This window comes from Epinephelus lanceolatus, chromosome 16 (genome assembly GCF_041903045.1).
Source record: "Epinephelus lanceolatus isolate andai-2023 chromosome 16, ASM4190304v1, whole genome shotgun sequence".
NCBI classification, from domain to species: Eukaryota; Metazoa; Chordata; class Actinopteri; order Perciformes; family Serranidae; genus Epinephelus; species Epinephelus lanceolatus.
Window position 1 is genome coordinate 14,964,930 of NC_135749.1, and position 21,469 is coordinate 14,986,398.

At 42.1% G+C, this 21,469-nt stretch overlaps 1 protein-coding gene across 3 annotated transcripts; it reads left to right on the forward strand.

The window, feature by feature from the left end:
* Positions 1-1,838: 1,838 nt before the first annotated feature.
* Positions 1,839-21,135, forward strand: satb1a (SATB homeobox 1a). Of its 3 annotated transcripts, none has more exons than XM_033636289.2 (11): positions 1,839-2,540; positions 2,902-3,131; positions 3,233-3,409; positions 3,495-3,621; positions 5,549-5,672; positions 6,814-6,925; positions 10,121-10,659; positions 12,383-12,580; positions 14,090-14,245; positions 16,570-16,773; positions 18,277-21,135. In XM_033636289.2, exons 2-11 carry the CDS (start codon positions 2,915-2,917, stop codon positions 19,141-19,143), a joined length of 2,721 nt encoding a protein of 906 aa, XP_033492180.2. In that variant the 5' UTR covers positions 1,839-2,540; positions 2,902-2,914; the 3' UTR covers positions 19,144-21,135. The 3 variants fall into 3 exon arrangements, with proteins under 3 accessions (XP_033492180.2, XP_033492182.2, XP_033492181.2); XM_033636291.2 differs by having other exon boundaries at positions 1,839-2,488; XM_033636290.2 differs by having other exon boundaries at positions 1,839-2,282.
* The last annotated feature ends 334 nt before the right edge of the window (positions 21,136-21,469 follow it).

Genomic DNA, 21,469 nt, shown 5'->3' on the forward strand with positions numbered 1-21,469 from the left:
CTACTATACTATACTATAGTACACTAAATTACACTACACCACACTACGCTACACCCTACACTACTCTATACCATACTACACCACACTACACAACACTATACTTTATTGAACTACACTACACTACCCTACCCTGTGTAAATATAGTATCCAATTGTATTGTATTGTAAATGCATGATATATTGTAGTGGTACAGCACCCCTTACTATAGGATATACTGTCCTGTACTATACTATACTATACTACACTATACTACGATACGATACGATACAATACTATACTATAATATACTATGCTATGCATAGATAGCTATGCATAGGATTATAGGTCCATATTTCTTAAAGAATAGTATAGTATTACATTGTATTGTATTGTACATGCACAATATATTGTAGTGGCACAGCAGCCCTTACTACAGGATAGTGGTTCCCAACTGATGGGTCGCAGTCCAAAAGTGGGTTGCCTGTCCATCCTGAATGGACCACAACTGACTGGCAAATGTGTCAAGTTTGTAAAAACTTTATTTTGTAGCACAGTGAATTTACAGCACAGACCTTTTAAATTGAAGTGCTGTTTCCTTCTGCAGAGTGAGTGAATAATGGCAGCTACCTAAAACAGACAGCAGACTAGCTTGATCACATGGCCAAACGCATGTATGATGCATAAAACATTAAACTGTGTGGATCCTGAACTAATAATTGCAGAGAAATCTGGACCCAGTTGGGAACCACTGCTATAAGATATACTACCATACACAATACTAAACTCTACTACACTATGTTATACTGCACAATACTATACTAGTATACGCCTATATAGGCTAGTACTGCCAGTATAGTATAGTATAGTATAGTATAGTAAAGTATAGTATAGTATAGCATAGTAGAATAATGTAGTAGCTTATATTGTCCTACACAACAACATAATTGCCCTATATATGTAATACTCCATAGCATGTTATGTTCTGAGTATAGTGCATCTATATTGTAACATACTATACATCTACTGTATACTATACCATACTATATATACTATATCATAAGTTTATACTGTACAGAATATTTTAGAAGCGTATCTCAGCAACTTTATAGCTACCATGCTATGCTGTGCTATAAGATATGATACGATACGATACGATACGATACGATACGATACTGTACTATTCTAGAATTACTTTAGACAGAAAGATAAAGTGAGAAATAATTCTGAAATTGATTTCAGAATTTGACTCTAATAATTTAACTTATTGAAATCACACTGTAAAATATCTCAAAGTAGTGTCACCATATAGTAGGCTATAGTACACTATAGTATAGTATAGCAGTATAGTAGTATAGTATACAGTATAGTATTTCATAAGCTACTGCAAAATACTATAGTATTGTAGGCTACTATAACATATCCAACATACTATATTACTGTAATTGGATATAGGTATAGAGTATATTCTTGGTTGCATGGAGTTAAGACTGTAATTATCTGCATATAAATCATAATCTTGTGACAATGAAACATCAGCGTTCAAAAGTTAATATCAGTCAGCCAGTTTCTCCTTGTCCTGCTCCACTTTGTTACCATGGAGAGCTCCAATACCCTAAAGACAATAATAAGTGCGTGCACAGCATGCGGCAGAAAATAATAAATAGATTTATGCGCAATTGTCACATTTAATACATTTACGGAGCGCGCTAGTGAATTCATTATTACACCATATGCTAATGCAGCTGGGTCCGCGTATTTATGAGTCTGTGTGTGTGGGTGTGTGTGAGTCTCTCTCTCTCTCTCTCTCTCTCTCTCTCTCTCCCCTCTGCCTCTCTGTCTCTCTCCTCGCGTGCGCAGAGGGCTTTGAAGTGCAACCAACAACTGCTGTCCCGGAGTCAGTGCTGGAGCCTAATATATGATAGGGGATGCACTCCAGGAGCTCCCAGCCGTGTATTGTTCTCTCTGGAGCCTGATCCACAGTAGCAGCATGTCCCGGTGCTCTGGATGGGAGGTCGCTCTCAACTTGCGCTAAGGCCAATATATCGTTACACCGGAAAGAACAAGGAGGGATAGGTAGATAGAGGCAAAACTACTTGGACAGTAAACACGAGACAATGCCGATGATAAAGAGACGGTTAATGTGAGGGAGAGGACGCATACCGACAGCCAAGAGAAACGGGTCTGCTCCTAAACTGGAGATCAATGGAAGCGAGGATAACATATGGATACGGCCGATGTCTACGGGATCGGGCTGTGGATGTGTGATGGCAAGTCGGACATGCACGTTGTGCCGACTGAAACAGGTTGGTTTCGCCTCGATCAAACTTCAGCAGAATCAGACGTGGGACGATTAGCGCGCATTTAGGTGCCGAAGATGAACTGAATCACTGTCGCTTACAGCGGCGCGCCTGGAGATGACAGCAGGTTCATTATGGGAAACCGCGCTCTATCATTCACTGGACTTTTACTGGATTTAGAGGGTTATACTAATCGCTGCATCTGGGTGAAGGTCATCCACTATTACTGATCCGGATATCCTTCAGATCTCAGTGTGTGTGTGTGTACGTGTGTGTCACAATTATGCTTTCTAGTTTCTTGTTAGACAGAGAAGTGTAAAAGACGCTCACCAGGTTTCCAGATTCTTGCTGTATTTAACTAGGCTGTTATTTATTTACTGTCTAGACATTATGGACGCATGTAGCCTATTCTACCCTGATGAAAACATTTAAAAGAAGACACTATGTCATTGCAAAAGTTACTTTAAAATCTATGTAATACTCTCTAGGAACAAAATATGAGGTTACTATAAACTCACTACATGCAGATCACCACCACAGACATACTACCAAGATATCATGAGTGTTTTTTATTAGGATACCTCACACACTGTTTGATTTTTAAGTGTCTGTGTCTCTGTATCAGTGTGAGACCGCAGATGGACGCCCTGTGTAATGGAGCCAAGAAACCTGAGGGCAGTGATCCCGTTGTAGACCCCCGACCGCCTCCTGCCAAGCTGGCTCGACTGGAACAAAACGGAGCGGGACCCTCGGCCCAGGAGAGGAGCTGTCAGGGGAGTCCTGTGGCTAAAAACCCCTGCCTGGCCCAGAAACCCACCGCAGTGAGACCACAGAGCAAGAGCTGGCACAGCAGAGGTACACGGGCTTGAGCATGATAGTACAGACTGGGTCTTTTGTAGAATTACTAGGAATCCTATCAGCCGATGTGTCTAAAAACTGTCTGTCCATCACCTCAGGGAGCCTGCTGCCGGTGTTCTGTGTTGTGGAGCACAAGGAAACCCCCCAGGAGGGAGAGAAGAGAGAAGAACATGCCGAGTTTGTGTTGGTCAAGAGAGATCTGCTGTTTAATCAGCTCATAGAGATGGCACTGTTGACACTGGGCTACTCACACAGCTCTGCCGCACAGGCCAAAGGTATATTACTCAGACTTTCACAGACAAGCAAGGACATGGGTCTGTTGTTTTCTCATGATTTTCCCTTTCGTGTGTCTGTGTTCAGGTCTGATCCAGGTGGGCAGGTGGAACCCAGTGCCTCTGTCCTGTGTGACAGACGCTCCTGATGCCACCGTGGCTGATATGCTGCAGGATGTTCACCACGTTATCACCCTTAAAATACAGCTGCACAGGTAGGAAGCTGACATCACATCTATAAATATGTCTACAGTAACAGTCAGCTTCTATTTCTCGTCTGTGTGGAGTCTACAGGCTCTAAAATATCCACTGTGAATATGATCCTGAGTGTGAAGCAGGTGGAGGATTTCTCAGCCTGTCACACAGTGCATGACTCCAGCCACCCACATTCTCTAATTTGTATTAAGAAAATAAAATAACCAAAGGGCACGCACCAAATCAGACCCAGCAGGAAATGATGAAACTCTTATTTTTTTATCTTATCTGAATGCCTTTAGATTCACGAGTGACTTTAGTTGCTTGTTGCAATAAATATTGATGAGCATTTTAATGGTGTAAGAAATAAAAAGTTATTTCCTTGTGTAACATTTCTAAAAAAACAATGTCCCATTTTCTTACAGTGGCCCTTTAGTTAGGCTACATATTGGGGCAGATCCACCATGAGAGTCAGGAAAGCGCAGCATAATTAATATCACAAAATACAACTAGAAGAGCACTCGGAGAGCGCACACCGCCACTGAGGCCAAATGTCCTATATCACAGTGTAATAAAAGTGAAATAAAATGAATAAAAAATATCCACCAAGTGAATCAGATCCACTCCAAAATGTAATGGGATCTTCCTTGGCCCATGCTACACACTTCTACCAAGTTTCATGGAAGTTGGGCAGTAGTAGGACAAACAAATTGAACCATAAACCTTTGCACAGGAGAAAAGAAAGAAAAAAGACAGGTGTTACTAATGACATTAACAATGGCTAATGATGGAAGCAGCTAAATGGAATTCAGATGTCATTAATTTCATCATTTACACCTGAGACTGTGCTTTTCCTAATGTGACATGCCAGTGTGTCTTCTGTAAAAAAGGCCTGTTGGTTCACAAAGGAAATGGCATCATGTATGTTTTCCCTGTGCTTATGTAAGTTTGTTTGCTGAATTAATTTATTAAGCGCTTTCAGTTTATTGCCCCACGGCCCAGCCTTTGATCCCATGCTTGAAAGTGTGCGTTTTAGACTAGAAACTTGTTTGGGGTCTTCCCGCACATCAGCCAGTGCATGCTGGGAGAGGCTCTGTATAAGCAAGTAAAGACATCTTGGGGATGACTTATTTTTAAAGTGGCACTCCACTGAGTTTACACATCAAGTTGAGTTTACTTATCACAAGAAGTACGACTCAGCCTGTAAAAACAGTTGTACGTCTTCTGCGGCTGTGAAGGAAGCTATCTTCAGTCTGAGAAAATGACCCTAATGATGTCATCAAGGTCTGATGAATGATGCCATTAAATGACATTATGGGACTTGTGGAATCCAGCGTCTCTTGGGGGTTTAGATCATAGTGGGTACTACAAGTCAGGTTGTCGATTGTGTTCCCCAACTGTATGGAAGTGCAAAGCACTGGATGAACCTGCAAGCACTTTATTTGCTCCCGCCCCCCATTTAAAACAGATTTCTACCTAACCTGGATCGCTTCAGGCCAATCAGAACTGTTTACCTAATATGGGGCAAGTCTGATACAACGGCGAGCATAAACCTAACTTAGTAAATAGGAGTGCCAAGATGGCTGCAGCTGACGTGAAACTTTGTGGTGAAGTACTATTTTCAAATTGTGATGGCAAAAACAGCAACACTTGTTCACGAACATGGTGACGCTCAACTCTGTATAGTGTACTCTGTTTATATTTAAACGTCATGCTTCATTGCTCTGGTTGGTTGTAGATCTATCCAGTTGGCATTCTGATTTACAGCCATTGACAACATCCCTTGGAAATCGAAAATGAAACGACAGGTTCCAGACTAACTCGCAATTGTGAATTGGTCTGGAGATGCCAGGCTACTAAATCACAGGACTACCCTTTAAACTGTAATATATATATATATATCAAAACGCTGGAGTTCAAGTGTTTTTTAATTTGCTCTGTGTCCAGCTGTCCCAAACTGGAGGATTTGCCACCCGAGCAGTGGAGTCACTCCACGGTGAGAAACGCTCTGAAGGAGCTCCTCAAGGACATGAACCAGAGCTCCCTGGCCAAGGAGTGCCCCCTGTCCCAGGTACAGAAGACACTGACTAGACTGAAGTTCAATGTGTGCATGTACTGCCTTTGCCCTTCCATAGCCTGCAAATGTGTGTGTGTGTGTTTTTGCCTACTTTGACGCATGAGGCAGAGTAAGCGTGTGGTCCAATAGTCAGACAGGAAGTCCAGATGCAGAGGTAGATAAGGTATGGGGGCAGAGCGCACGAGAGAAACAGATAAAGAGAGATGGCTATCTCTTAAAAAGCCTTCCTGCCAGGGCTGCTGCCTATCTTGATTCTTTCCACTGCCAACCTGTCTGCATGTCACTCTCTCCGTCTGTCTGTGTGTCGGCCTCGCCCACTGTCTTACTCTCACTCACTCTATTTCCCCATCATTCTTCCTCGTTGGTATTTAGCTTTTTCTTCCCACACTCTTGACTGATTCAGCAATAACATTCAAATCTGGTTTTAAGATCTTGATCGTTTAATCAGGCAAATACAGACACAACTGCAGAAATAATTTTACATTAATCATGCAGTATTTGGGGAAGGCCTTTTTTTTTTATAAATATTCATAATTATCAACTTAGTCTATCTGTTATTTTGCCTGAGGGTGCGTAGGACATCTACAGTTTGATAAAGAGAAATTGCCTACTATCTCTCTCTCCTTCAGATTCCTTCCTTCTCTGCAGATCTGATACTCAATCCTCCCTCCCCCATCTCTCTCCCTCTCTCCTATCACTCCTTTTACCCCCTCTCTTGTTTGCAAGGAGCAGATTAAAATAAATATGAGAAGATGAAAGGTGTAATCAGATGTAAAGATTGCACATGACGGTCTTCAGGGAAAAACTGTGTGTGTGTGTGTGTGTGTGTGTGTGTGTGTTTGTGGGTGTTAGTGAGTGAGAGAGTGAGACAGAGAGGCATAGTCTCTGATGACCTCTAGTGTTTTGTCTTATTGCATGCACACACACATGCATGCTCTACATACACGCCCGTGCAGAGCTCACACACTGACACACTCATCTGTCTTTATTATCCTATTTACCTGGGGGTCTTTTTAATAACACAGATCTGAGTTCATTAATATCAGATGTGTGAACAGCTGAGACACCCAGGCCGCCCATAGCAGGAGCTCGGAAAATGTAATGAATTTCTATTGTCTTTTCCCCTCTGTTTCAGAGCATGATATCATCTATTGTAAATAGCACTTACTATGCAAATGTCTCAGCTGCCAAGTGTCACGAGTTTGGTCGATGGTACAAGCACTTCAAGAAGACCAAATGCTTCAAGGGTGAGAGGATTTCAATCAAGCCTGCAAACAATAAGTGTGTCTCATAAGTATTACAGCATGTCCCAAATCCATACTCGCTCTATACAGTATATGCCACGTATTAATATACTGTTTCAGCACTTAGACTAACCATTTCACATTAAAAGGAAATTACACATACGACGTCAGACGTCATGATGTTTCTGGAGGTATCTCACTACCACCCACAATTCATTTAAAAATTTCCAGCTGTGAAAAGCCTCTCTGTTTAATTTGTGCATTGCATTGTGGGAAAATAGTGTTCATCTGCAGCACACTCAAAAATCAACTGTATTTAATATGCATGCTGTCTGGTTTGAGAGTACTTCATTTTCCAGTGTGAACACACGACATACTTAAAACCTGCTTGGAATTAGTGTCTAGTACGTATTTGGGACACATTGGGCCTCGTGCTGTATCATTCTATTAAATTTCATTTATATTTTCTCTAAATTCAGCTCCAGATGCACCAAACGTCCTTAACCACCCAAATCTGCTATGACCCAGGTGTGCTCAATGATGAATCCCACTTGATCATAACTAACCCATTAACATAGCTAACACCCATAAACACTGTATAACGGCAGGTGTTGTGCTGTGTGCAAACACTCTGGCACAAGCCCAAGAACTGGAGAGATGTCGCCAAAAAAGTCTGTAAGAAGACAAAGAGCTTATGCAATACTGGTAAAATAAACTTAAACAAAGTAAATGTGATTTTTCAGAGTGTTCAGAGTGTTAAGAATTCAGCTGTGGCAAAGCATTTGTAATGCTGCAGTGTTGGCAGCAGTGGTGGAGGAAACATTCATTTCCTTTACTTAAGTCAAACTAGTAAAAACAAAAAATAAATAAAAATATTCTGTTACTAGTAAAAGCCCTGGACTGACAGTGTTATGATTGCATGTAAGTAAAATCCGGAAATGTATTTTAATTATTAAAAATAAAAGTACTCAATGCAGAAATTATTTTAATAAATCAAAATAATTTAATAAATCAAAGGAAAAGCAGCAAGTCCTAATATACAGTACAGGCCAAAAGTTTGGACACACCTTCTCATTCAATGCATTTTCTTTATTTTCATGACTATTTACATTGTAGATTCTCACTGAAGGCATCAAAACTATGAATGAACACATGTGGAGTTATGTACTTAACAAAAAAAGGTGAAATAACTGAAAACATGTTTTATATTCTAGTTTCTTCAAAATAGCCACCCTTTGCTCTGATTACTGCTTTGCACACTCTTGGCATTCTCTCCATGAGCTTCAAGAGGTAGTCACCTGAAATGGTTTTCCAACAGTCTTGAAGGAGTTCCCAGAGGTGTTTAGCACTTGTTGGCTCCTTTGCCTTCACTCTGCGGTCCAGCTCACCCCAAACCATCTCGATTGGGTTCAAGTCCGGTGACTGTGGAGGCCAGGTCATCTGCCGCAGCACTCCATCACTCTCCTTCTTGGTCAAATAGCCCTTACACAGCCTGGAGGTGTGTTTGGGGTCATTGTCCTGTTGAAAAATAAATGATCGTCCAACTAAACGCAAACCGGATGGGATGGCATGTCGCTGCAGGATGCTGTGGTAGCCATGCTGGTTCAGTGTGCCTTCAATTTTGAATAAATCCCCAACAGTGTCACCAGCAAAACACCCCCACACCATCACACCTCCTCCTCCATGCTTCACAGTGGGAACCAGGCATGTGGAATCCATCCGTTCACCTTTTCTGCGTCTCACAAAGACACGGCTGTTGGAACCAAAGATCTCAAATTTGGACTCATCAGACCAAAGCACAGATTTCCACTGGTCTAATGTCCATTCCTTGTGTTTCTTGGCCCAAACAAATCTCTTCTGCTTGTTGCCTCTCCTTAGCAGTGGTTTCCTAGCAGCTATTTGACCATGAAGGCCTGATTTGCGCAGTCTCCTCTTAACAGTTGTTCTAGAGATGGGTCTGCTGCTAGAACTCTGTGTGGCATTCATCTGGTCTCTGATCTGAGCTGCTGTTAACTTGCGATTTCTGAGGCTGGTGACTCGGATGAACTTATCCTCAGAAGCAGAAGTGACTCCTGGTCTTCCTTTCCTGGGTCGGTCCTCATGTGTGCCAGTTTCGTTGTAGCACTTGATGATTTTTGCAACTCCACTTGGGGACACATTTAAAGTTTTTGCAATTTTCCGGACTGACTGACCTTCATTTCTTAAAGTATTGATGGCCACTCGTTTTTCTTTAGTTAGCTGATTGGTTCTTGCCATAATATGAATTTTAACAGTTGTCCAATAGGGCTGTCGGCTGTGTATTAACCTGACTTCTGCACAACACAACTGATGGTCCCAACCCCATTGATAAAGCAAGAAATTCCACTAATTAACCCTGATAAGGCACACCTGTGAAGTGGAAACCATTTCAGGTAACTACCTCTTGAAGCTCATGGAGAGAATGCCAAGAGTGTGCAAAGCAGTAATCAGAGCAAAGGGTGGCTATTTTGAAGAAACTAGAATATAAAACATGTTTTCAGTTATTTCACCTTTTTTTGTTAAGTACATAACTCCACATGTGTTCATTCATAGTTTTGATGCCTTCAGTGAGAATCTACAATGTAAATAGTCATGAAAATAAAGAAAATGCATTGAATGAGAAGGTGTGTCCAAACTTTTGGCCTGTACTGTATGAGGAAAATAGTTGCCAGTTAATTTTCTAATGAATCGATGCAGCGTTTCAGCTCCACTTGTATATGTTCATATGCTTTGTTGGTAAAAATCTTTATTTATAAAGCAACTAGTTACTAAAGTTATCAAATAATACACAATACAGTACTTGAGTAAATGTACTTTGTTACATTCCAGCACTGGTCAGCAGAGGGACACACAGTAACTGAAATTAAAGTAACTGGGATCAATGGACCAAGTATGCTAGTATTTCTTTATCCCACAGATTTGATTTGAATGATTTTGTATATTATATTAAGTTATAAGGTGTTTTTATGTTTGTCAAATTTAAAACTTGTGTTTCCTTGCATTGGACAAACAATATGTGGGCTGTGAAAATTTTGTCCTGACAAAATAAGAACAGATAGTGGATATAAACAGAAATAAGAGAACATTTGTTCAGATATTGCTTCCTGCATGAGGCCCATTGTTAATATTCAGTGTGTCAATAATTACAAATCTGTCTTTGCTTTCTTCTTCCTACCCCAGAGATTGACAACTTCTCTGACCAGTCCACACATATCACCCTCACCCAGCAGCCAATCAAAAGTAGCCCGCCTGATCAAAGCTCCACCCTTTTCTTCTCTCATGGAGAAGTAGCCAACATATGTGGCCGTCCCCCGCTCGGCTTGCGCCCTCCCGGGTTGGTAACCCAGCCTCTCAGCTCTCAAATGGTCAACCAGCAGCTGGTGATGGCGCAGTTCCTCAACCAGCAATACGCTGTTAGCCGCATGCTAGCAGGCCAGGGTCTCTCACCGTCCCCGCAGCAGTATCTCAACCACCCGCCTGTAGGGAGACCTCCTTCTGCCAAGGTCTTCTCGAAAGCTGCTGATTCCCAAGGCCCGCAGCAGGCACTGTGTGGCCCAGGGGGAGGCCCTGTGGCCGGGCCGCAAACACAGACATCGGCTGGGTCTTTTGTGGGGCCAACAGACGTGCCAAATGACATCTACCACTGTGTGAGGGAGGAACTGAAGAGAGCAGGCATCTCCCAAGCCATCTTTGCGCGGGTGGCCTTTAATAGGACGCAGGTATGGAGAGACTGGCTGTGATCTGCATGAAAGGTGTTGAAATTCATGAGAGGTTGCTACTGTTTGCTGGTGATTATCTTTTGGAAGAGTTCTCTAGTGTTGTGGTTGTAGGTAAGTGTGTTTTGTGTATATGTGTGTTTGATGGTTGGCACATTGGCATGGCCTTTGCCGCAGTGCCCCCCTCCCCCCCCATGCATGTGTGTATGTGTGTGTATTTGTGTGTGTGTTTGTGCCAACCCTCTGCAGCACAAAGCTGGTGCCAGCACTGAAGCAGCTGCTGGGCCAACTAATCACAACCCCTTGGAGAGAAGCTGTCTCCCTCTCTACCTCTTCTTCTGTTTTACTGTCCCTCGATCTTGCCACCTTTCACTCCAGCAGCACCTTCTATCTGTTTAATCTCCACCTCTGATTGTCAATCCATCTTTTTTTTTTAATCTTCCCCTTTTTTGCTTCCACTGGTCGTCCTCATTTCCTATCCAAATCTCCATCTGCCATCGCCTCTAACACTAAAATGCCACGTTATCCGTGTCTATCATCTTACATTCACCACCACACCCACAGAAACGGGGCTCAGAGGACAGGCTAAGCCCATTGTTATTATTATTATTACCATCATTATCATTTTCATCACAATAAGCAGAGCGAGTTATTATCCACCCCCATGTTTCCCCATTGCCAAGTCCAAGGTGCTTCGGTGCCAGCCATACAAGTCAGGCATGGTGCCAAGATGCCATATAGAAGTGAGGGGAGCATTTGTCACTTTGCGATTCATGTAAAAGCCTTCATCTATTTGGAAGGAGGGGTTTGCTGGGTGGATCCAAAGATGATCCATGATTTGAATAAGAAGGCTGTTTCCTCTCTTTCCATTCTACAGCCAGCGTGAAATCTGATTTCCTTTCAGGACGGAAGCCCCACAATCTGCATGTGATGTTTGAAGGCTTTCCTGCATACACAGATACACCCAGAATAATGCTAGCTCTACAGGCGAGTAGCACGCTTAGCACAGGCTGAGAACTGGCTCCGTATCATCTATAGCTGTGCAACACTAAACTGCAGGAACTTGATAAGGTGCCTCATTGAATGAGATCCAGAGATGGATATGAGGAGCTTTTCAAAATTCCTTCAGGCGTATAAGAATCTTTATATTAGCCATTTTAATGTAAAAATCAAGTGAAAATATTTCTTTTAGGATATTTTATATGAATGCACAGATGATTTGTTGCTCAAAGGCTTAACTACAGCCTTAAAGGGGCAGCTCAACCCGAATTCAAAAATACATATTTCTCCTCTTACCTGTAGTGCTATTTATCAATCTAGATTGTTTTGGTGTGAGTTGCGAGTTTTGGATTTATCGGCCGCCTGCCTTCTCTTTAATATAACGTAACAAGATGTGCTGGCAGTAGATGCACGCTTCTGCGCGGTGATACAGTTGCCGGGTGTAGTTCAGTAGCTCCTATGAAACTGCTCACAGCAAGGTCTGTGGATTATCTTGACTAACCAGGTTCTGATTTCTCAAAAGAGACATTTTTTTTTTGGTGCTTTGAGCTCCACAAGCTGAGTGCCATCTAGTTCCATTATAGTGGAGAGAAGGCAGGCCACTCATAATACTGATCTGAAGCAAATCTGCACCAATACGTCTGAATGAATCTGACATTACATGCATGGATCATTTGCTTATACAAATCGATGAGTATCAATTTGAGTTTATGTGTGCCTTTACCAGGGCCTGCTGTCGGAGATTCTGCGGAAGGAGGAGGACCCTAAACATGCCTCTCAGTCTCTGCTGGTCAACCTGCGGGCCATGTACAGCTTCCTGCAGCTGCCCGAGGCCGAGAGGGAGCGCATCTACCTGGAGGAGAAAGACAGAAGCCTGACTGGATTCACCCCAAGCTGCAATAACACGCCACCAAGATCCACACAGGTCAGTCAGCAGAGAGATGAAATCAAAAATCAGTGTCACAAAGCTGCTGTGAAATGTTTTGACTGATGTGTTTCTACCCATGAAACAGCACTGATATATGGGATACGTCGAGTGATATGAAAGACAATATTTCACATATATGAGAGGGACGCGTGAATGTGCTGAAGTTGTAAAAGCTTACTGACCTCTGACCTTTTCTCTGAAAGCACAATAAGGGGGAGATGTGTGTGGTTTTAAGTGAACTGTCTTAACAGCTACAGATAGATTGCCAAGGCATTTGGTATAGACGCCCCTCAGTATGTTTCATTGTATAGTAGGTGATCCCTAAGTTGTTTATGCTACCATTAAGTCAGAGCTGTACTTTCGTTTTTGACCAAATACCCCCCAAAATAATGACATCACCACTAGTCTCAACTTTGTCCTTAGTGCTAATTAACCAATATAATCATGCTAACAGGCTAAACTAAGGTGGTGAACATGGTATAAACATCCCAACTAATTATAAGCATGTTAGCATTGTCACTGTGAGCATGTTAGCATGCTGACGCCGTGTCCAAGTACAGCTTCACAGAGCAGCTAGCATGGCTGCAGACCTTCTTGTTTTAGCAAATCAAAATAGTAAAGTATGAAGGGATTGCCTGCTAACAGATGCCTGAAAAGAAATATTACATGGATTTTTTTCTTTACTGCTATCCATTTTTCAATACAGCAGCGCAGGAGAGATGATATAAGCATCAGACTGACCTCACCACTCTCCTCTCTGGTCATGTTTTAATGAGTCCTTCCTCATAGTTTCTTTTTCATCACTTCATCTCTACTGATTTTTTCCCACCTAATCTGGTATGGGCAGCTCCCTGAGCACTACACCCCACTGAGGGAGTCACCAGCCACATGTTTCCTCTAATATACATGAAAGTTACCAGCTGCTTCTCCTCCCAGGGAGGGGCTTCACTTCAAGGGTGTATCATGTACACTGGTTCATGCATTGGGTGTGAGAAAATACCGACAGACTCAAAATATTAGCTTTTGTGATACTGTGCTGATTCTCAAAAGTATTTTCTTTCTTTCTTTTTTACTAATATAGGCAAATATTAATCACTTTGCTTGGATTGCACAAAAAGTAGCGCTATAGTGTTGGATTTTAAAGGGACTGTGATAAAATACAAATGCAAATGTGTAGTTTTTTTATGCATATGGTGGTGTGTTCTTTTTATTTTAACAGTTTTACTAAAATAAGATTAAAAAAAAAGGCAATATATCACCTTGCTTTGCAATATATTCAATTGTATCCCCTGTATCTTGATATGTACTGTCCCACTTGTTGTATAAGCACCCCTACGGCTGCATAATGACAGCAGCTTCCCATTTCCGAGTACTATAAAGTGTCTGGACGAGCCGGAATAGTCTTCGCTCTGCGCTGGGTTCATCTCAATTCACTGCAAATGCCCATTACTTTGATGTTCACTGTGGCTCGCTTGTCTTTCTATCCTCTTGTTTGCCTCCTTTTAGGCACGACTGTCCCCAGTTACAGGAGACAGAGGGTTGAGGACGGACAGTTGTGTTCTCAACGTCAGCGCCTCTATCTACGAGGAGATACAGCACGAGATGAAGAGAGCCAAGGTGTCGCAGGCTCTGTTTGCAAAGGTGGCCGCCTCCAAGAGTCAGGTATTCAACTTGCTCGCTGGTCTGATGAAGCTGTCCAATCTTAAACACACACACAAATATTGCACCCAATTGCGTCTATTGCCCGACTGCTCAAATTTAGCCTCCAAGATGGATCTCTCTTCTCAGTTAAAGCAGGGATGACTAGTGTGTGTGTGTGGAGGAAACCCAGATAATCAACCCAGCAGCTGTACTCTGCAGAGAACTATCATCGGTGCATCAGACTGCTATTGTGTCCTAAATTATCACTCTAATTGTCGCCCTACAAAAACACGTGCACACACATATGCACACTGCTTATTTGTGCACATAGACATACTGTAAAAGCACATGCATGCACACGCAATCCCACAAACACGGGCACACACAAATGCACTAATACACACACACACACACACACACACACATGATTTGAGTGTTTATTGTTCTCATTTTTATGGCGGCTCCATAAGCTTGTTATTGCCTTTTGTTTTGAGGATAATTTCCCTTCATGAAATGGAGGGATTTCAGCTGTCTCGTTTTCTCTTCCTCTTGCACTCTTCCACTTTTTTTTTCTTCCATTCTCTTTCTTCCATTCTCTTGTTTTATTTTCTTTCTTTCTTTCCTTCTTTCTCTCTCTCCCTTCTCTCTACTCATCATGAAGATGTTTGGAGGTCATTCGGCGGTCATGCCAGTACAGACAGGTGGTCCAAAACCCCTGAGGTTCTTTTCCTATCTCTTCGCTGGCCTCCCTTTCAACTTCACTTTCTCTATGTTCTCTTTACCTCTCTCTTTCTCCCTCTCTCTTCCTCTCTCACGCTCCCTCTCTCTCTGTATCACCCGGCTGTTTGGCAGGCAGAACCATGCTGGATCTCTCTGTTCTATCTGCACTGTGCATCTGGATGGCATTGTGTGCTAGACTTGGGCTACAGCCAGGTGTATGCGCGTGTGTGTGTGGGGCTGCGTGCTGGTGTGTTTGTGTGAGTCTGTGTGTGTGTGTGTGTGTGTGAGGATCAGCCTGCCTGCAAACGTAATCATGCTCCAGTTCATGAATCTGAAACTAGCTTGGCTTTACGTTCCTCAATCTGCCACTCACAAGTTTGCTCCCTCGTGATACAGAAACGAAATTCTAGTTAATAAGAAAATCTCTCTATCATCTTTTGGCTTTGCTTTACAACGAGAAACTATTTTTGAATCAATTATTGTGACTTTATAGTTTATAGACTGAGGGAAGGCTGTTTGTTTCTGAATTCAGACCTCATCATGGCAGTTATTACCACTTATATCTTCCTAAATTCTAATGAATCACAAAAGGAATGGGAGAGTGGGTGTGTGGGGGTGACATGAATCAGTACTCATCATATAAATTTACATGATGTTGCCATGACAATTTTTGATGTCCCACTGCATGTTTATTATTCTATTTTAAACAATGCTGCATAAATATGCTTAATGAGTAATATAATTTCCTTTTTTCCTTTTTACTTAGTGCCCAAGAATCTTATAAATGCCTTTTTTTCTCTTAAAAGCATGGGTGTATTACCCAACAGACCTACCAGGCCCAGCCCCAGGGGCCCAAGGGCTCAGGGGGCCCCTATGCCAGAGCCTCTGCATGAAGTCGCTGTCATTAACTTTGCATTTCTTGTCAAAGGGCTTAGTCATCATGTCAGTAACTCCTAAAAACACAACTGGAGGAATAGCCTTAACAGTCACTATGAAGATGTCCAAAGGAAGAAACCATCACAACACATTTTGAGGGAGTGTTTTTATCCCCTTAGTTTATCTACAGGACTTTAGATGCACTGAGTACTCTAAGCTATTTGGGCCCTTCAATTCTGTGAGGAACAACAGCAGCATGTTGTACCTGTCTTAAAAGGGTGGGCATTTACGCAGTTGTGCAGCCCTACCAATTATGGTTATCTGTTCTATCTACGGATACCTTATATGTCCTCATATCTGCTTACAACTACATTATAGCAGGGCTGTAACTAACGATTATTTCACCGTCTATTAATCTGTCAGTTATTTTTTTGATTAACCGATTAGTTGTTTGGTCTGTGAAATGTCAGAAAATGTTGAAAAATGTTCAGTGTTTAAATGTTTTGTCCACAACCCAAAGATATTCAGTTCACTGTCACAGAGGAGTAATAAACCAGAAAATATTCACATCTAAGAAGCTACAGTCAGTGAAGTTTGATTTTTTCTTTCCTAAAAATGTTTCAAACCAATTAACTGATTATTAGTTGGTGATTAATTTAATAGTTGACAGCTAATGAGTTAATTGATTAATTGTTGCAGCTTTACATAACAGTGTGCTACAAGACTTACAGTGTTACCTTTCCTTGCAGGGCTGGCTGTGTGAGCTGCTGCGTTGGAAGGAGGATCCCAACCCAGAGAACCGGACCCTGTGGGAGAATCTGTGCATGATCCGCCGCTTCCTCAGCCTGTCCCAGACTGAGCGAGATGCTATCTACGAACAGGAAAGCTGCAACACGACGGCACAGCAGCACTGCGCTGACAGGCTGACACTGCTCGGCAATGACAATACACTGGTGAGACTGCAAAAACAAGATAAACGCGACATCGTTACATGCAGACTGCTGTTCTAAACACTCTGTCTCTGGTAGATCTGGCTTGTCAGCTACAGAAACAGCAGTTTGGTATAAATGAAAAAAACATGAGCAGCAAAGGCTAGCAGATAAATTATTCTAACCTTTCAATCATTTTTTTAGAGGAGCTGTTGTCCTTATCACTGGGGGCTTAAGGTGACCTGACTTTCTTTTTCTTAAAGCGCTTTAAACACAGATTTAAGAGAAATCATTTATAAAAATTTTAATATAATTTTTAACCAGAAATGTGATAGAGAATACATCACTTTTTACAGTAGATCTCTAGGGTTTGTGATAGAAAAGCAGCACAGTAACAGCAGCTAAATGCCAAAAATGTCAAAAAAAGAGATGATTACCACGTTCAGCAGCGATCAGTGAGACTGATTAGATATTTTTCTTTCACTTCTACAGCTTGTGCATCTATAGATGGCTTGATTATGGCACAGTTACTGTCAAAAATGGTTGTGCATCCCTCTGTGCAGTATGTTGCATGCAGATTTAATATGTACTGATCAGTTCTGTAGACAGGAACCCTGGATGGTTGCATTGCAGACCACCTCACATATGAAATCCTTACACTAATTACTTGTACAGTTTTAAATAGATGATTCAATCATGCTGACTTCACTTCACACCATCTATAGAGAGGGGAATCTGGATAATTTAAATCGGCTGATCCATCAGAATCATACTTATCAATTCCTTTTTTCAATGCCGGCATGTTTTCTCACAGTTGTGCACTGCAACACAATGACACCAAACTCATGCTTCTGTGTTGCTGGAAACTTGCAACAAGAAGAAGTCATGGCAGAGAGGTTCAAAGCGTGGCGTCATTCAATGAAGAAAGATGACAACAGTGCTGCTTGTAATGTCCGTAATATGATCATTTCAGTTAAGGATGGAAACACTAGCAATATGCTGAAACATACGCAACATGAGCTTTCAAGGAACGCTGTGTATCTGACACTTTACGCCCAAGTGCCACTTCTTCCCAACTGTGCAGGATGTCCATCGCCAAGGATAAATATCCTATGTTATAAAAACATCAGCAGGAAGGCTTGGCAGGTTTTTTCCTTTGACTAAGAAAACATAAATGAAAATGAATGCTGTACAAATATTACCTAACTTCAGACAGACTTTCCTGTGTTTCAGACTTTGCGATAATAAAACAGTTGCATTGATGATGAAAATCTGTGTAGACTTATTTTTTTCCCCACACAGAAAACTGATCAGGAATCAATGAGGGAATCAATTAAGATTTTGACTGTTAATCAGAATCGAAAATGGCATTTGTATCAGTAAAATCTTATCATTTCCTGTCCCTAATCATCTACCATTAAAATTAAACACAATGATATTCACATTAACACAATGGAAATTAGAAAATATTAAATCCAAATAACCAAGCACTGCTTTTTACTCTACTTTCTCTTTTTCTCTCATCAGTACCAACGCAACTCTCCTCTGCCACAGCAACACCATCTTCAACCCCATCAACCCCTGCAGCCCGAGGCAGGACCTCACCTGTCTCCACGGCAACCGTGTGCTGCATCACCGGCTGAGTCCGAGGCTGGGGGCAACTGGGGGCATGTGAGAGTATGTGTGCAGGGCCGGGGCAGTAGCAATGGTGAGAGAGGGGACAGTAAGGACTGGGTTGAGGGGGGGCGAGGAGAGAGGAGCACTTTGGGAGGTGACTGGGGTTGCACTGGCAGGGTGAGGGAGAATAGTACAGAAAGCAAGGAGCAGGTGAGGGATGGAAATATGGGTGAGGAAGGGATTAATGAGATCATTGGAGATGGCAAAGAGGAGAAGGAGAAGCTCACGATGAAGTGGCCAGGCGTGAAGGATGAGGATCCAGGCAGGGCTGGGGTTTGTCCAGAGGCAGATAATGAGGTCCAAGGTGAGGGGTTAAGAGTGTCCCACGAAGCACTGGGAATCTTGCAGAGCTTCATTCAGGATGTGGGCCTCAACCCAGACGAGGAGGCCATCCACACCCTGTCGGCTCAGCTGGGCCTGCCCAAGCACACCATCCGAAGATTCTTCAACAGCCAGGACCACGACCGGCATCAACACGAGAGCCAGAACCCAAAACAGAGCCGAGACGACCAGCACGGCCACACAAACCTCTCCCTGAAAGACATAACTGCAGAGGCACGAGAGGAGGAAGGTGATGGAAGGACTGAAACTGAGCAAAAGGAGGTGGAGGAGGAGAAGCAAACAGGGAGAAGTGTAGCGAGCGAGATCACTGTTTTGAAAGAATTGGATGTTGGCACTCAAACTATTAACGCTATGAAAGAGGAGCAGGAGAGCTAAATCGAACCCAAATCCATATGAGCACTGACTCACAGCATTTGGGTACTGGAGCGTAATAAATGTGTGTGTCCAGAAATGCTGTGGAAAGACTAAACGCCGACTTATTGTACATGTTGATACCACAGCTTAAAAGGATGCTGGTGTTCATACCCTGACAGTACACCTAAGCTTAGAGAGCCCTCCTGTGAGTTGAGCATCCGTACTGCACTTGAGACAGAGAGTAACTGTGACTATTACGTGCGGATAACACATTGTGTCTGTGTCGATATATGTGTCTGGGTGAATGGGACCCAATACAAAGAGCCTCAGATTACATATCACTGTTAAAAAATGAGTTGTGAGAAATGTCCATGCCAGAAATGCCTTGTAGAAAGTGGCACTGCCAATCTGTTTTTTAATGATATGTATCTCCATTGGTTTTGTTTTTCTATGTTTTTTTTTTAATAGTGCTTTGTGTTTTGGTTCAGATTTCATAACTCAATCTCACTCCTAACTAGTCATATACAGACGCTTGGTCAATAGCCCTGTCAAACTATGACACTAGTCCGTTTCGGATGTTTATGTCACGTGCATAGTGTCTTTTCAAAAAATACTTACAGGTAATGCACACTACTTTGTTATAAAAATAACTCAACTGACTCTTAGTTTCACACGGGTAACAAACAGCGGACTCCCAGGTGAAAGTTTGGAGTTTCTTTGACCGCCCTTTGCCAACTTTCTTACTCTTTGCTTGGAGCATTAAAAAGCTGCCACTAGGTGCTTCTGACATCGTTCCGCTGCTAAAGGCTGCCTCCGTGCGTCGGTATCTGACTCTGAGGGCTGCTGACGAAGGGTCACCATTTGACGAATTGGGAGTGAGACCGGGTTACACTGCTATATCTTACATTGCTCTCATTCAGATTTGTCACAATGTAATAAATATCAAGTGTCCTGATTCTGTCTTAAAAGAATTTGTAAATGATATATAGCATTAAGAATAACCCTTTCATAAATGACAGGGCATCCTTTGCATTTTTTTACAGCAGTATGTAATAAATCAACACATGAATCAATGGATTAGTTACCAAACTGATCAACGTGTGGGCATTTAAGATGCCTCTCCTGCAAATGAGTCAATTTTTTTTCCAGTTTTTTAACTTTTACAGTTTTGCTGAGATCTAATTTGCTCCTGACCACATCATAGTTTACATTCAGTGTTTCTATTAATGCATGAATCTGTAAATCTCTCTCCCAAAATAGCTGTGTTATTTTGGTGTGAGTGTTATGTTTACACATCTTGTGGTTGTCATATTGTACTGATTTACATACTGTAGCAGAGACACAAAATGTGCACAATGTTTAATGTTCATGAAAGGGAGATTGTGGGCTAGAAATATAAGGCTGAGGCCGTGTAGCGTGTACATGAAATGTTGAAATGTTGAAATTAAATGATAGCGCTGTCATTTGTAAAAACAAAAAAAAGAGTCATTCATAATTGTACTATATGTTCATTATCTGTGGTAAGCATCTGATCTTAAAGCTGGATTTTTCTTTTTAATTTTACAAACAATCTGAGGGAGAGTAATAAAAATGTGTGTTTTATGAGAGTCCAGAAGCCTGGATGATAAAACTTTTCTTACCCAAACAGCAACACATGATGTTTCTCACCAGGAAACCCAGATCTAAAACATCATGTGAGAGAATCTGTGGAACCACACAGACATAGTGGGGAAGGCATCATGATTCTGACACAAATAAAGATGGTTGTTTTCCTCCTAAGCAGCAAAATATGAGCAGATGACAGTTTGGACTTTGTCAGTATTTATTTGGGATGTGTTCTCAGTGTATAGAATAGAATTTGAGGACAGTGTGTGAGATTTATCGCGCCAGAAACAAGTAAATAAGAGATGAAACTCATTTATCAGACTGCTATTTTTAGACGCGCAGAGGCCTGCTGTGAAAGACCCATTAAAGATTAAATCAACGGTTCTGATGTCCACTGTCTGTGCTGGTGTTATAGACGCGGTGATTTCCTCTTATATGACTGTGTCTTTGTTGGTGAATTGCTGTCATTGTTTCCAGCCGTCAGACAGCGTTCTACTGTGCTGATCACCAGAGCTCTCTGTACCAGTGGAACTGTGTCTCTGTACAATCACATGGCCCCTCAGTGCTGTTTCAGTCCCTTTTTTTATTCCTCTTTTATTTTATCCATCTCAACGGCTATTTCTCTCCATGTTTCTGCCTCCCTCTCTGCCCCTGACTCTCATCTGTCTCTCCTCGGGACTCTTCACGTTGCCGCTCCCCCACTATACTCCGACAGTGCAACATTCAAGCCCCATTTGGTCAG

Bases quoted from the DNA above. Each gene is read 5' to 3' on its own strand.
- satb1a (XM_033636289.2), top strand. From the start codon at position 2,915: ATGGACGCCCTGTGTAATGGAGCCAAGAAACCTGAGGGCAGTGATCCC. The intron at 3,410-3,494 runs GTATATTACTCA...GTCTGTGTTCAG, and splicing joins CTCTGCCGCACAGGCCAAAG to GTCTGATCCAGGTGGGCAGG. The intron at 12,581-14,089 runs GTCAGTCAGCAG...GCCTCCTTTTAG, and splicing joins CGCCACCAAGATCCACACAG to GCACGACTGTCCCCAGTTAC.